The sequence below is a fragment of the Python bivittatus genome, unplaced genomic scaffold (genome assembly GCF_059951505.1).
Source record: "Python bivittatus isolate LINGU-HERP-01145 unplaced genomic scaffold, Pbiv_v1 ctg000700_np1212, whole genome shotgun sequence".
NCBI classification, from domain to species: domain Eukaryota; kingdom Metazoa; phylum Chordata; class Lepidosauria; order Squamata; family Pythonidae; genus Python; species Python bivittatus.
In genome coordinates, this window is record NW_028277098.1 from 87,974,381 (window position 1) to 87,990,527 (window position 16,147).

General features: G+C 41.0%; 1 protein-coding gene across 1 annotated transcript in view; it reads right to left on the reverse strand.

Annotated features, from left to right (window-relative positions):
* Positions 1–9,995, reverse strand: part of SALL4 (spalt like transcription factor 4) — a 31,316-nt gene extending 21,321 nt beyond the window's left edge. Inside the window, exon 1 of the mRNA XM_007443375.3 lies at positions 9,449–9,995. Coding sequence (XP_007443437.2) covers positions 9,449–9,521 — 73 coding nt within the window. The 5' untranslated portion in view covers positions 9,522–9,995. The remainder of the gene's footprint in view (positions 1–9,448) is intronic.
* Between the last annotated feature and the right edge of the window lie 6,152 nt (positions 9,996–16,147).

Genomic DNA, 16,147 nt, shown 5'->3' on the forward strand with positions numbered 1-16,147 from the left:
GAAGGCAAAGGGTAGTCACACCAAATATTGATTTGATTTAGATTTCTCTTCTGTTTGCTCACTTTGCATTTTGTAAACCAATAAACATAAACAATTACAATATATATTTTTAAAAGCATTCTTACTTTACAGCATTTTTTCACACCTGCCTAAAACTTTTGCACAGTACTGTATGGAGGTCACTGCAAGTTGCACCATTTTAGCAGAGGTACAGAAAAATGTGCAATGCAAACGATCCCCTTGGAAATAACACCCCATATTTAACCTGCAGACTCTCACGTGGATGCTGTCAATTTGCAGCATGTATATCTAACTTTCCCTATTCCAAATTTACTTTGGACAATCACAAGATCAAAAGAATTCAACTCAACTAGTTGCTAGTAAAAGCAGCCCACCAAAAGTCAAACTAGGTCAATGGTTGGGGATGTGGCAGTTCAAGTCTTAACTTGCTATTGCACCTATACATGTATTTTTATGACACTCATATGTTCCTTCATGTGGGGATGGAACCATTATCAGAAACATACCAGTTGGAATGGATGCATCCGCGGCCTTCAGTAATGAAAGAGAGCGGTGGTACAAGAGCTTTGCAAATAAACCTACCTACAGAGATTACAAGCGTTTTGAAAAATGTAGTAGTTCAACTGAAGCCATGAATTAGCCACTTTCATTAAAAGCTTGAAAGAACTAACCTTTTTTCCAACTGGCACATGCATACATGAATTCTAGCTCTGATGATGAGAAGCAGAGCTTATTTTTTTTAGGACAATCAGGTAAGTAGATGCTGACAAACCTTAGAAATACTGGCAAGATTAGCCCTCTTCAGTTGGAGGACCTGAACACGTGCAGAGAATGGGGCTGCAATATAGCCCTGCCTCCTCCATTCCTGAACCTCCAACATTCAGCAGGGATCTGAAAGGAAAGTCTCCTCATGTTGATTTGAATATACATGCAGTTCTCTACGTGATCCAGAATTCTAATAAATCAGGCTTCCAAATCATGCAAACAGCTATTCTTGCATTCAAGCAAAGAAATATACAGCATTCCTGTAGACTTTCAGGTGATTACATGGTGGACAGCAAAAGAAAGGGCATCATGTGTACCCCATTCTTTATCCATTTTGCACTCTCTATGCATTCAATGAACAGGGCTAGATAAGATTCTAAAGCTTGAAGACCAAATACAGTATATAATGTTGAGGAATCCAGAAAGGTAATGCCATTGAGTTTTAGGTATAGTGTAGAAGAATGCTTACAATGGTATATTAACTCCACACGATTCACACTGCAGAAGAAGGTCAAGCTGAACAAAAGAAGCCAGCTACCAATCTTTGCACAATTCCCCAACTATGAGGAACCAAGGTCTAGTAAGTAACCCCAAGGTCTAGGGCAGCTTGGTACTTTTTGACATAGGAGCAGGTCACTCACCTGTAATCTGCTCCATACAAAGAATGATAAATCTAAGTTCAAAAGAAACAATCAGGGGAACCTCCTAATACTAGGGGAGGCCAGTATGAATTTTGGGCAGGGAGAATCAGCAAAGAAAATCACAGTAAAAGCCTGTCTGAATTATCTGAGATAAGACTATGATAAGAGATAAAGAAGATCCAGCAGCTTTGAGAATGGGGAGGAGGAAATGAGAGGAATAGATGGGATGTTGAATTCTCCAACCACCATTTTATAATTTTCCATCCAGTGTATCTAATATTAGGTTATGTTCCTGAGTAAGGGCTACCTGTCAACCCTGATTCAGCCAGATAAGTAAATCCAGGCAATAAGGAAACAAATGAGCAAACAAAAGTAAAATTAGACCAGCACAACTGTGACTCACCAAATTGTGTCACACTGTTCCCATACCCATTATCTTGCAGCCCTCCAGAAGACATGATGCATCTTCCATTTTGCTACAGGAGATGGGTGTAGATAAATAATTCACAAACCAAGGAAGGTGAGGCTGAGCTTGATAGGTCACAGATCATACCGGCCTGGTTTTAAATCTTAGTTGCCAAGTAGACTGCTTCCTGCTATAGAGAAAGCCTACATGGGAAGAGATTGGAGGGCAACATGCAACTCTCCCCAAATACTTGTGATCCTAGTACCATTTTGAGCACATTTACTTAGACTTGAACAGACGTAATCAAAACACCCATGCATTAAGAGTGCCTTTTACAACCCCAAAAGAAACAAAAAAATCTGAATCAGCACAAAAGCCTACTTAGCCCAGCATCCTGCTTTCTCGCCATGGCCAACTAAGAATCCTCATAAACCGCAAGCAGGGTTTGAAGGCAATACCTCTAATCCACTGTTGTTGCTCAGCAATGTGCATTGAAATGCCCAGACAAGTTCATGCATTAGGCTAAGCCATACCCTTCTTTACTTTGGTTTAGCATGCTGTGTGAATCTTGTCATCATGACTGATAAGCCATGGTTAAAGACTTAGCATAATGTACAAATGCCAGCCAATTATGCCTTTTTTCAGTCACTGGAGTGCGTGTGAGCAGTCCTCACCATTAAAAATGAAGTTTAATGGAGTTTAACATACCTAGTTTTACCTCTTCTTTTGTCCAAACAGTATCACCATTTTTGAGCAGTTTGCCACTGAAACTGGGTATGATCTAGGAGGGATTGGGTGACTATCAAAAAAACAAATAAAAAGAGGACTGCTATTCACCTTGCTTTTGAACAAATATAATCTGGTTCCCTCCAGGTACAATGAATTTCATATTCCATAATCCCATGTTGGTTAAGAATTAAAAGACTCAATGTTCAACATACCTAAGCTGAGAACAGCTATTTTATCATTTATCAGAATGTAAATCTATCCATTACTTAGACAAGAGACCAGAAAGAATAGCTCATCCAAGCCTCCCTTCGTCCTCTCAAATTTGAGAAAATACTGTAGAAGACAGGTCTAGGTGTAGGCTGAAATTTAGATTTAAATTGGGCATACTCTCTGGGGAGGATAGGAGTTAGGATTCCAATGCATGTGGAAAAAATCACATTGGAGAAGGGTAATCTAAGGTATTTTAACCCCACATCCAATGTGTGACTATCAGATTCTGTACCCCTTCCCAAAATATATAGGCATTTTATCTCTTAAGATGTTGTAAACTTACTGAATAACTCAAATGCACCGAACTCAGCAGAGAAATTTAGATTCACAAGAAATAGGAAGCAGTTCTTAAAGTGTAGATGACATCATGCTATATTGAGGCCCGATGCTATAAACTGGGCATCAGTATTTAGCACAAGTCTATGAAGTTTTCCCTGGTGCCCTTTGATAATCTGATTTAATTTACTCAAGTGCTTACAAGTGCTGATATGATCCAATTTGTTCCAAAAGAATTCTCATGCTTCAGAGAATTATTATATTCATCCTACTCCATTATGAGGATTAGTTTTTAAAAATTTGTTTTCGAAAGTTGTCCGCCAAGGCATAGATTGTAATTCCCAAATAGGGCACAATTCAGCCAAGGTTAAGCGCTTTGAGATCTCATTTCTTGGCAGAATATGGATGGTTTTGCTCCTATTAGAATTATACCATTGTCAACACTGTGATCAGATCATGTTACAAGTCAACATCTCTGTCCCACAAAACAAGCTTTTTACCTGTCCCACAAACAGGTGGGACATTAACCACCTGGCCAATACCAAAAGCCACTAATGCCAAATTGTTTCTTGGTAGACATTTGACCAAGTATTTCATGCACATGGTAGGTTTGGTATGGGGGGTGGGGCAGGAAGGGTGTTGCTTTATTTGGTTAAACATTTCCAGTATCCCAAGCATGACTAAAGATAACACCATTAGATATTCTCAGAGTTAAATCAATACTAATTAGTTACACATGTGGCCCAGTGAGAACCTTTTGTGTTCAACTGTAACAAAAAATTAAAATGTATGAGGCTTTTGATTTTGCTTTCAGCAGTTTAAGTTAAAACACAAATCAAATTGTCACAGCAGTTTCTGAGTATCACACCACATGTCAAGCAGATGATAAAAGTCTCCTGGATTTTAAAGTCTTGCACCAAATTAGGGAAAATGCAAAACACCAACACATTTATGGAGAGATCGGAGATTGCTAAACGTGTTTACTTGCAAATAAGCCACACAGAAGAGAAAGGAATTTACCCACTTGTAAATGGGCTTGGATACGCTGCCTTGGAACAGCGTGTCATATTAACTATTTGAAGGAATGGCTTTTTTTTTTTCTTCAAGTGACAAACCTTTTTAAGAAACATTAAGCTTTAGTGAAGAAGTCCATCAAGGCTACTGAACATGAATTTAAAGGATTAAAGAGAGAGAGGGAAAATGTTGGAATCCTCAAGAGTCATTTGGATGGATCAAATTAAATAAATCCGCATGTTTATATCAGAGGGAGCAGCCTTCTAAGCAAAACAGACAAACAGACAGATACAGGAAACAAAAGAGACTTAAAATAAAATTAGACTGATGGCATTTCACAAAAACAGGGTCACAACTGAGGTGTTATCTATGCACAAAAGAGTCATGACTTCATCCTTATTGGCTAATACCGCATTCCTGCCAGGAGCATTCGATAAGCATTTAAAAAGCATTATGATAAACATATCAAAAAGCATTGATAAACATAACACTATCTAGCTATGTAAAATACTGCAAGATCCATAAAAGAATTCTTAACGAGTGATCTGGGCTGAGTTTGAATTGAAAGATCAGAGCTGGGGGAAAAAAATAGACATCAAACAAGCCACTACAAGCCATAAGCCATGTATTTGAGTAATAACAGAATATCTCATTCGATTGCAAACGGCTTGCACTGCACCGCTGGGGAACAGAGAGAGAGAGAGAGAGAGAGAGAAGAGGGGAACAAGTTGCTTCTACCTTATCCAAGAATCATTTCTTCCTCCGCACCGCCTCGCTTCCACCACCAAGCCCCTCCAATTATAAACAAGGCAACTCCAGACCACACTTAACACTAGGGCAGTGTTTTAAGACCAAGCAAAACAGCCCCAAACCTTGCTGCCAAGGTCAATTGCAGGAGAGTCCTAATTGTAAGCTTGACATCAACTTACCACCCACAGAAGGCAGGAGGAGGCAAAGGTTAGAGCAGAAGTTTGTCAAAAGCGTCATAAGCTGTGAGGCTTCGGTGTAAAGGCCCAATCACTGCAGCCAATATAATGTTTCACTTGCATTAAAAAAAAAAGGTGGGGGCAGAAAGAAAATCATTGCGAAGGCACCTCCCCACCTCCCTTACCTTCCCAGTACCCTTCTCTTGTAAGCACTAAACTACTTTTTTGCTGAAAGAAACTTTCTTTTACCAAGGAAGGCTTGTTTTGCTTCATCTTTTCCTTTCTAAAATAAAATGATCTCATGCTTGTTTGGGGTGGGATATTTGGAGATCTCTTTCACGCCAGTATCTGTCAAAAAGTGATTGATGGAATAAGGAAGAGCTCTCACCGCACTGTTTTACATTTGTTTTTCCCTTTCAAATTTAATCCTTAAAAAACAAACAAACTGAAGATGCTCTAGTTATTCATATGGAAAAATATTGTCAGTCAAACCCTGCATATTAAGAAAAATAAATTTGGCTTAAGGACAGTTAGCAGTTGCAATGGGCAATAAAATCCTTTGGAGAGTGGGAAATGCTAATTTTCAGTATGAAATGGTAGCTCTTAAGTAAATCACCTATTTTTTAACCCATCAAATTGATTGCCATTCCCACTCCACCCCCACCCCCAAAATTCACATGATATTCTTTTGCAAATTTCTATCTGCATTTCATTTCAGGCCAAAAAAAAAAATTGATTGAATTATGCCTCCCTCCCAGATGCAGGAAGATGTCCCTAAGAAATCTTTTTTACGGTTTTCATACCTGAAAGTGCATCAGCTGGATATAGCTAAGCTCTTAGACTTGTTCCATGCAGACTGTTAACAGTCTGATATCCTCTATCAGTTTCTCACCTTTAAAAAAATTCTCCACACCATTTAAGTACAATCCCCCAATATAAAAATAAAGGGTAAGAAATCTACATTAATGCATCACAATTTCCATTCTTTGGAAAGCACTTATTATTAGATTTTTATCCTGCCTTTATTTTTGGATAAGTAAAGATACCTAATGCCTCCACCTCCTATCTTCCCCACAACAACAACCCTGTGAGGTAGGCTTGGCTGAGAGAGAAGATAGCCCAAAGTCACCCAGCCAGCTTCTATCCTTAAGGCAGGACTACAACTCAAAGAGTCTCCTGGTTTCTAGCCAGCACCTTAGCCACTACACCAGATTGGCTCTCTTATAAACCCTCTGAAGCAGTAGCTAAGGTTAAATATGAAATCTACAGGCTCAATTCCCTACAGTACTTGACTACTACTATCTCTCAGGGTTATCCTGAGGTTACAAATGGAAGAAGAAACAAGGGCCGCATTGATACAACACACACAGAACCATCAACCGTTCACTAGCCACAATAGTGAGGTTCACTTTGCAAAGGCCCAACCAAACTAACCACATTAAGGCTTATATTTTCTGATTTATTGTTAAAGCAGAACAGCTATTCCACAGCAGATCAAGGTGTTACCTGCCTCCAATAACTCTGCCACATTAAATCCCACAATCCTTAAAGTACACAAGATGCTTGTTTGCCTATCTGAGTATTGGCCAATTTTTTGGATTAGGACTCCTACAATCCCAGACTAATGGCCATATTGGCTGGAGCTGACCAGAGCTGAGGTCCCAAATATCCGGTTCTCTCTTCTTGAGCACTTCCCTTTCAGAGCTGGAATGGATGGAGAACCACAGTGGGGTTCAGACAGTGTGTTAAACTATAATTTGCTTAATAGTTTTTTATTGGATAAATGAACCCACTCTAGCTGGGTTCACGCAACACGGGAGCCAAGCGTGTTTTGGCTTTGTTGTATGTGAATTCAGCCAGAGAGTTTAAAGAAATTTGGGAGATCAAACCTCCTGCTCAGTGCAGATTCTAACAGTGATTTAATTGATTGGCTGAACTGGATCTGCTGCAATTTGCTGTTATACAGGAGTTGGTCCAACTCATCTGAAAGGCACCAAATGGAAGTTGTTGTTTTTTTAATGTTATAGTAGCATCATCGGCTTATTCTCTATTCAAAAAATTCATTCAGTGAATCTTTAGCAGCGTCCTGCGAAGATAGGCGTCTGGGTGTCGCTGTCCATTTAATCTGATCCTTCAGACCCTAGGCATTAAAAACCCCAAAGCGGTGAAAATAAATCCACATTTCTAACCCGACCGGCCACGCAACACAGGCCGCGTCCCCCAGGTGGCGCAGCAGAGCAATCGAAACGTCCCGGATCCGCACGAGAAACAAACAATTCAGGGCGATTTAAGAAGAGTGGATGCTTTTCCTAGATTGATAACATACTCAAAGATTTATCAAGACGTTGCCTTTTTTCTCTCCCGCCTCATTTCTTCATATTCCGCAACGCCAAAGCGACAACCCAATGCCGAAGCCTTGCTGCAAATTAATTTGTGCGTGTGATAAATTGATTTAAGAAGTATTATTTTGGAACCTGGGTGCTCTGCAGCGGGAGCACGAATACACTTAAGCAGGCACATCTAAGTAATCGTCCGATTACTCTGGCTCCCCCCTCCAGCACGCAACTCCAAAGGAGTTATTAACCCTTTTGTTTCAAGACAGTCTCCGGGGTGGGTTCTCCAGCTGCCGGCAGCGAGATTTACATGTGGAAACATCACCTCCAACGCGCCCCCCCCCCCCCGCGCCAGCTCCATCCTAACCAGATGCACAAAGGAAAAACAGTCATGCATTAAACATGGGATTTATAGCCTTCTGGCTCGCTCCCCGTTTTCTTAAATCACCATTAACCGGGCTCAACAATTGCACATTTGGACTGAAAAGAAAGAGGCAGGAGGGGAGGGGGAAAGAGACTCAAACCTCCTGCGGCTTGCACCCAGTACTGCACCCCCTTTCCAAAATATACATTTCTATCAATTGTGATGGCGGATCATTTATCATGGTATCTTCACCTCCCCCCCCCCACTTCCTTAAAATAAAATTAAAAGAGGACCTCATCCCAAAGTTTGCATTTATGCCTGAGGAGCGGGGGAGAGATCTCAAATAAATCTGGGAGAGAGGCATATGGATTAGGGAAATATCTTAGACATAGTTTCCAATATCTATTTTAAAGTATTAGATTGTCTCCCCACCCCCACATCCGAAACTGCAAAGCTCAGGACTGTCTGCTAAACTGGCCATTCCTAAAGTGTCTTCCCTCCCTGGTGAGTCCATTCATCTCCCATGCGCCCCCCCCTAAAAAAAAGAAAGAAAAAAAGAGGGATCATGGATCTGAAATCCAGTTTTCCAAAACCTTTCAGGTTTCAAAGCCCCCATCTCAAATTCAGCACACCATCCTGAAATGTAAAGCCCCCCAATTTATATTTTGCCCAGTTCTGAGCTTTTACCAACTGCTTCTCTTTCAGTAACCCCCACCCCCATATCAAAAATCATTTAAATCTGCGAAAAGATAAAAACATGATCATTCTTTCTAAGCTATCAGTTATAAGAGATCAGCATTAGGAGGAGAAGAAAAAGTCGTTCCAAGCAGCTACTTCGGCAAGATTTTAAAAGCTCGCTGTCCTCCCCCCCCCCCCCCCCCACCATATTAGCTCACGGGAGTTATTTTAGGAAGTCGGAAATCAAAGATGGCTGGAGGTCAGGCTACAAAGGTCCCGAGCGATTGTAATCTCTCTCGGCGAGTTTTTAGTTATTAAAAGGGAGAAGCAGCAGCCCGTCCAAATAGGGACACAAACGGGGGGGGAGGGGGATATCACAAAAGGTATTTCGCAGTGTTCCTCTCGGCGGTCCCCTCCCTTCCAGAAATATTTAGGGAGTTACCTTCTGGCCGCGACTCTTAGCATATAAGGCTACGATTGCCTCAAAGTAATCTTGGGGAGGGGGGAGATGCTAGAGGCACCCTACAGTTAGGAGGCGAAAAACTTTTCCCAACCGGAGGGGGTTTGGGGGAAAGAGAATCGCCCACCAGGAAAACCTGGATTTTTTGAAAGAAAAATAGTCTGAGTTAAGAGTTCGATTCCCCCCATAAATTAAAATTTTTCCGAAGCTAGATCCAGCACGGACTCGTAAAGGGAACCAAGGCACAGGGAAAGAATGAAAAAAAAAGGGGGGGTGTCTCACGTTAAGAAATAAAGATATACACACACTCTTTCCGATCTGCTCCCGCATTCGTGAGAAATCAGGATGAAACAGAAGTGGTCCAGATACAGAAAGGGTCTGTTTGGCTCAGGATCCCGGTCAAGGAACCCCGATGCGCAACGGGGTAGGTGGGAGAAAGAACCACTCACACGCGCACAAAAGCAAGCAACCCCCACCCCCGCCTCAAATCCGATCCCCTAGTTGATTTCTTTTTCCCATCAATTAAAGTTGGTAATTGACCGGCGTTCCCCCGGTCTTCCCTTACCATTTGCTACATCCGGGGACTGCTGCTCGTCCGAATGGATGTGCTGGGGCTTCGCCTGCTTGCGCCTCGACATGGTGCACACGCATCGGGAGCAAAATAGTAGCAATTATTTTCTTCTTCACAACAAATTCCTGGAGTTGGGAAATTACTCCCAAAGAGCGGAATGCGCATGTCAGAGTAATTATGATTATCAATAATGCATTGCGATTTATCATGGGTCCCTGACAGCTGATTGGCCTGAGTCCAAGAGCTCACAGATTATTCAAATAAGGTCCATTGATCAGGGAGCAGAAGGGGACGCTGGGCACTGTAGTCTCCCTCGCCCGCTCCAGTCCGCCGGGCTCGCCCGTGTAATTGAAGCGTGGACGCCGGACGCCGCGCGCAGGCGAGGGGTTTCGCGCAGGAGGCTCGACGGCCCGATTGGGTGGCATTTCCCTGAAGGGCAGGGAGCGGGAAAAGAGCCGAGCGGCAGCTCTCGAGTCCATCTTTGAAAGTAAACAAACAGCCGGGGCAGAACTGGTTTTCCTAGGCGGGCGCCCTTATCTTCCCTGGCATTGTCTTCTCCCTCCACGGGGAAGTTGAGGTCTGCTTGTGCGCGCGCGCGCGGCAGGGATCCTGCGAAGCATCCCCAGCTGGAGAAACGGGATTGTTCCCTCCCCCGTTACACGAAAGAAAACCGCTTCTCTTCCGTCCTCCCCCGGAGGAAGCGCCCGTGCGGACTTATCCTCTGCTTCTTTCCGTCAAGAAAGGGGGGAGAAAAACAAAAAAGCGCTGGCTTCAAAGCGCCGCGCAGATTTACTCGGAAATCAGAGCCATCGAGCTCGATAGGAGAAGTGAAGAAAAAAAAAAAAGGATGGTAAAATCTCTCTTAGGCGTTGAGCTGATACTTTTTTTTTTTTTTCCAATTAGTTCAGTGAGAGTTGCTTCCTGCGGTTGGACTCTCGAAGGCTCGTGGGGTGGGGGTGGGGGTGGGGGGCTCACATTTAGGCTGCAAAAAATCCGGAGGACCGTTAGGTGGCGGGAGAGAGCCTCAGAAAGCTCTCGGCTGCCGCTTTGTGGTCGTCCAGAGGTATGCAGCCCAGATGGGGTAGCTCCGGGTTTGTGGGTTCTTTAGCTGACCTGCCTTGGAAGGGGGATGGATTTTCATTTGAGAAAGGAGGGATTCCTTAAAAACAAAGGGATCGGTACAGAGGACTTGAAGCCTCCATGAATCCGACAATCCGGTTTCAAGCAAATGTTCAAGATAAGATGGTCCTTGGGGATAAAGGACAAGCTTGCTAAGATTTCCAAACTCTGAATGGATTACTTTGTAAAAGGTCGCAAGTACAATTCTGCGTTGTGACATAGAATATGCAGCCTTTACACTGGGTGTATTTCCATAATGTGCTTACCCAAAGTTAACTAAACTATGGTTTATTGAGTTAACCCACTGTTCTTAGTTTGTGTGACATGCTAAGTTGAGTTCATCAAACACAATTTCTGAATTGCTTTCTGGAATCAAATAGTACATTAAACACAGTAAATCACAAAAAAACATAACCTGTTACAATAAAGAAAACTTAACTGGTTGTGTGTATGCTAAATCCCTAACTCATTGGCTTAAGTGTGGTGTATGAATTCAGCCATGAAGTCCTAAACCAATCTCCTAGCTGTTTGTGATTCAGTTTGCTCCAATGAAGGACAAAATTAATAGGAAGCACATATACATTCCTCTTGAATGGCAAGATGTTTTGCAGACACAATGGTCGCAATAGACAACAGCAGTAATTTATTTTGTGTTTAAGTAGTTCACACATTTTTCTAAGCCCAAAGCAAACGAGCTGCACTATAGCTTTATATGATACTTAAACCAAGCCAGTGTTTTGGTTAGAAAAGATTCCCTGGTCTTGGTTTATTAGTTGTTACTGCCCCACTCTAACCTAGTTCACACTTTCAACTAAGCCATAAAATGGTTTGTTTGAATTTGGCTTAAGATTATATGGTATATTTTTTGTGTGTGTACGTGTGTGTGCACCTGCCTTTGAGTCAGACTTGACTCCTGACGACTGCCTGAAAAGTCCCTGCAGTTTTCTTGGCAAGATTTTGGAAGTAGTTTGCCATTGTCTGTTTCCTAGGGCTGGCAGAGAGTGACTGGCCCAAGGCAGGCCTAGAACTCAAGATCTCCCGGTTTCTAGCCTGATGCATTAACCACTATGCCAGACTGGCTCCCATATTCAGTAGGTGGTTAAAGAAACTGTGGTTTATTGCAATGTGTGAACCTAGTCACTCTCCAAACTGGCAGACACAGGAGAATTGAACTAAGGCTGATTTTGATGACCTACATAAAGCCATCTAGCAAGTACACATGGCACCTTCTTTAATCATATGTTTGTTACTCCTTTTCTACATCCAACACTCATGCTGTTAGGGTTCCCTCTCCAGCAAGACTTTTTTTCCCCAGCTGATTAAGGTCTAAAAGATTTTGTTTAAAAAGTTGCAAATGACACAAAGCTGAGATTACTGATAGTCTAAAATGTACAGTATAAGGAAAATTTGAGATCATTATGGTAGGTTAGAGAAGTGTGAGGTGGTTATTAATACAGAGTTAGCCAGCATCAAAGTTTCCAAATGATAGGAAATCATAGTTTCAGTATATTCTGCTTCAATAGTTACAATAAAGCAGATTCTGGTTGAATGTTAGAAAAAGCCACCCAACCATAAGCGCAATTCAACAAAGGAATCAATCTCCAAAGGAGATAATGAACTCTTCTCAATCAATGGGTTCAACAGAAAATGGACAACTGTCTATCCTGCAAGGAGCAGGGGTTTGACTCAGTGGATGAAATGGCCCCTCCAACGCAATTCCTTGCCTAAAGAAAATTTCCATTTTCCAGTCAGCGGGGAAAAAAAGAAAAAAGCCTTGTTGAATTTCTTACAGCAGTGCAAAGAGAAACAGGAACCTGTCTGGCAGTGGCCCGAGAGTCATTTGCTGAAGATGGGTTTGTGCATTGAACAAGGGGTTGGATTGAATAACTTAAATGGCCCCCTCAATTGTATGATTCTAAGGAGTTCACCCAGCAAATAATGACGGAAAAACTGGGGCTTCAGGTAGAACGTGGGACAAATTTTGTCCAACAACAACAATGGGTGCTTACTAAATAAATTAAAAAAACACACACACACACCTTTGGATATAGGTTTGATCCGAGCCAGGGACTCATTTTTTGGCCATGTGCCAGTCATTGTCCAAAAAATGACTGAACTCATTAGGATGGGTTAACACAATTAACATAAAGTAGAAGACTATTGGTTTAATGATAAATAATATAGTTTGCAAAACTTTTGCGCCAGTATAAAATAATTATTTTCAAGCATCCAAAGAGGTTTGTTGTCTTTAGAGATGTAGTCTAAACTTACCTTTCAGCTGAATTATTTTACATATAGAAATGTGCGCATACACTCCCTTCACTTTTATACTGATATACCAAATGTGAATGTCAAAATGCTTGCATGACAAACAACAATTTTGAATAATGTCAACTGTGCTTAAAACTGGTTCTCCCACAATAAGCACAGAAATAGCAATTTGGAAAGGCTTGGATCCAAATCCTTGTGGAGCACTGATACACTGAGTAAGACCAAGGAAAAAAAGCTTGAAGAGAACTACTCTGAAATAAATGGCTTAAGGAAGTTTCCACTGGGATGTGCTCATTGGTATAGACTAGCATTACAGATTAATCTAGGTATAAATTCATCTACAATCTACTTATCTGGGAGTAGGTTCAGTTGAATATGATTGGATTTACTTCAAAGTAAATATAGAAAACAGCTATATATCATTTTATTTTGATAAGCCAAATTAGGTTTGCAGCTTCAAGTAATGCAGTAGCTATACATGTGGTGAAAAGGCTTAAAAACGTAGATGGTAATTTGTAATACAAGTAGTAAATAAAAGAAGTAATGTCAAACATTTCTATCCTCTGAGGAGAGTTTTTAAGTTCAGTTTATCTGAAGAAGTCTCAGGCAAGTTTAAGGAAACGTTTTATGAAGAGAGCATAATTTAAAAAGCGAATTGTACCCTATAGCATGGATAAACAACAATTCTGTGGTCAAGGCCCCGCTTAGCTTTTTATGGTGTGCTAGGGGCCTGCATACCCTCAGTTCAAAACCTAATTTGATTTCATTATGTTTTTTACTCCTCAATTGCATATTTAACAGTTCCCCCTTTCCGTGACACCAAAAGCAGGGATTTAACCACAGCTTCTGGGGCCACACCCCGGGATTTCATCAGCCACGGCTGCTGCATCTCTGTTTATTGGGGTTCCTTGAGAACACCCATGACAACTGGGAAAATCCTGGCAGATGTCCATTTTTCTTATGAACATGCTTAGCTAAGAAGAAAAAAAACAGAGAAGGAAAGGCTCACGGCTAATAGACTGTACTAGGATCCCTCCCTGCTGTTGTGGATAACGTACATCCATCTTGTTCAGTGTCATGCCTTTGCACAGCCATCATGGGCAAAGACTATGTTTTTGGTAATTTTGAGGGCTGGAAGGCACCCCATTAGGAGTGCTTAAAATACATCTGATGGGGTTCTTGACAGTGATATGGAATCCAGTGGAAGTAAGTGATCATAGGAATTCATGAAAAGCAACAATGTATAGGGCCTGATGACATCCTTCAAAATGGAAAGGGCTGCTGCATAGAATAAGACAAGGACTTGTTCTCTGCTCCTGAACTGAGGGAGGTCTAGATTTAATAATGGGTTAAAGTTACAGAAAGCTAGAGTTCAAAGGTAGATTATGACTGGATGCTGGGAGAAGCTTCTTTATGGTGAGAGGGAACAGACAATGCAGCCAGTTATCTTGGGAGGCTGGACTGATTCTTTGTACCTCCAAGCAGAGGCTCAAGAGGGTTACATAACACTTACACTGAGTAGGAGACTGCAAATTATGTTTTTTTAAAACTGGTTTAGCTCTTTATTATAATCATGTTTCTACCTGCACACCCCAGTGATTTAATTCTATGATTATTGCTATGTAGAATTTGCATTGCACTTAGTATGATTTTTAGAGAAAAATTTACACACTCTAGAATAACCTGTCAAACAGACAGCCTGCCATTTTAAGGGGAAAAAAGAAAAGACACACTGTAGAAACATCAATCAGTGGAACTTGATTTTATAAGATGTTGTTATGCCCACCACCCTGAACAGGATGAGGTAGTTACATTGGTTGCTAATAATTGTGTGTTAAAAGTGAGTTCCAGTATTGTTGACTGTAGGCTTCTAACCACCAAATGGTTGTTAATAATCTCACAGATGAAACTCCTAATGTGGAGAAAATTGTGAAATCTGACTTCTGTTGTTAAAATCAGGGGGGGAAAATCCATCCTATTTTGGAAAAAAACCCCAAAGAAAGCGCAGTAATTAAAGCACACCCAAGAACGTGTTGAATGTTCTCATTAGAAATGAAACAGCATTGGTATGACTGTCCTTCTTACACAATCAAATAAATAGGATGCTGAAGTAGATGAAGCATGAGGGGTCAACATGCATACCTCTCCAATGGTGCCTGTGGGATCCCATGTATATGGATATCCCAAAATCACACAAATTGCCAGAGTTCACTATTTTTCAGGGATCTTGCCCCAGAACTCTTGTAGGATTTCAAGGGCAGGAATACTGACTGCATTGGGCAATTCTCATGTGATTTGGGCCATTATTTATTTATTTAGAAATTTGATACTTAAAGGAACCATTGAAGCTAAATCATGGTTTATTTTAAGCAAAGGATTTTGAATAAATAACAGTCAATTGAATGCACACATCAAATTAAATCAACAAAACAAGATTTGTAAATCACAATGCCTGGGTTCAGTAATATACTCAGCCAAAGCTAAAGTAACCATATTATAGTTAGCATGATAGCGATTATGTGATTGAGTGATTGAGTCGACTCCCATCCTGATGATGTTCTGAAAGGCACTGAAAACCTGGTTTGTTCTCCCCAGCCTTGAGGCAGGGTGATTGGTGAACCCCTGTAAGATTTTTCTCTTGTAAGATATTCTTCTGCTTTGTATGTTTTTTTCCTGGATACATATTTATTCTTTATTTTACTGTTGTGGCATTTTATTATATAAAGTTAGTTGGAGTCAGGCATGTTTTAAACCTATTTATTAATTTTAAAATAAACAAATACTTAATTTAAAAATAAATAAATAGATATCAATGGAGGCGAATATGTGTAGCTCAGGGTTGAACTGTGGAGTCCTTGGGGTTCTCTGAGCTTGGTTCTTTTCTCTTTGCAATGTTTGCAAGCTCAGAGAACCCCAAGGACTCCATAAATAGATATTTAATTTTAAAATAAATAAATATTTAATTTTAAAATAAATAAATAAATAAATAAATAAATACTTAATTTTGAAATAAATAAGATGAACCAGCTTCATATCCATATATCTGAACTTTAGGAGTTGATAGTAAGTACTGTTTTTAGATTGATACGTAGAGGTCGGTAACCTATGCCATGTCAAAGGTTGCTGAACTACAATTCCCAGCAGCAGCTGTACTTCCTTGGGGTCAAGGTGCTGTAATTCAGCAGCATCTGGTATGCTACAGGCAGTGGCATACACAGATGTGTATACCAAATTCTACAAGATGGTGGGTGTGTTGTTGTGATCCAAGCTCCACCCCTTCTCTGTGTGTGTTGATGTATAAAA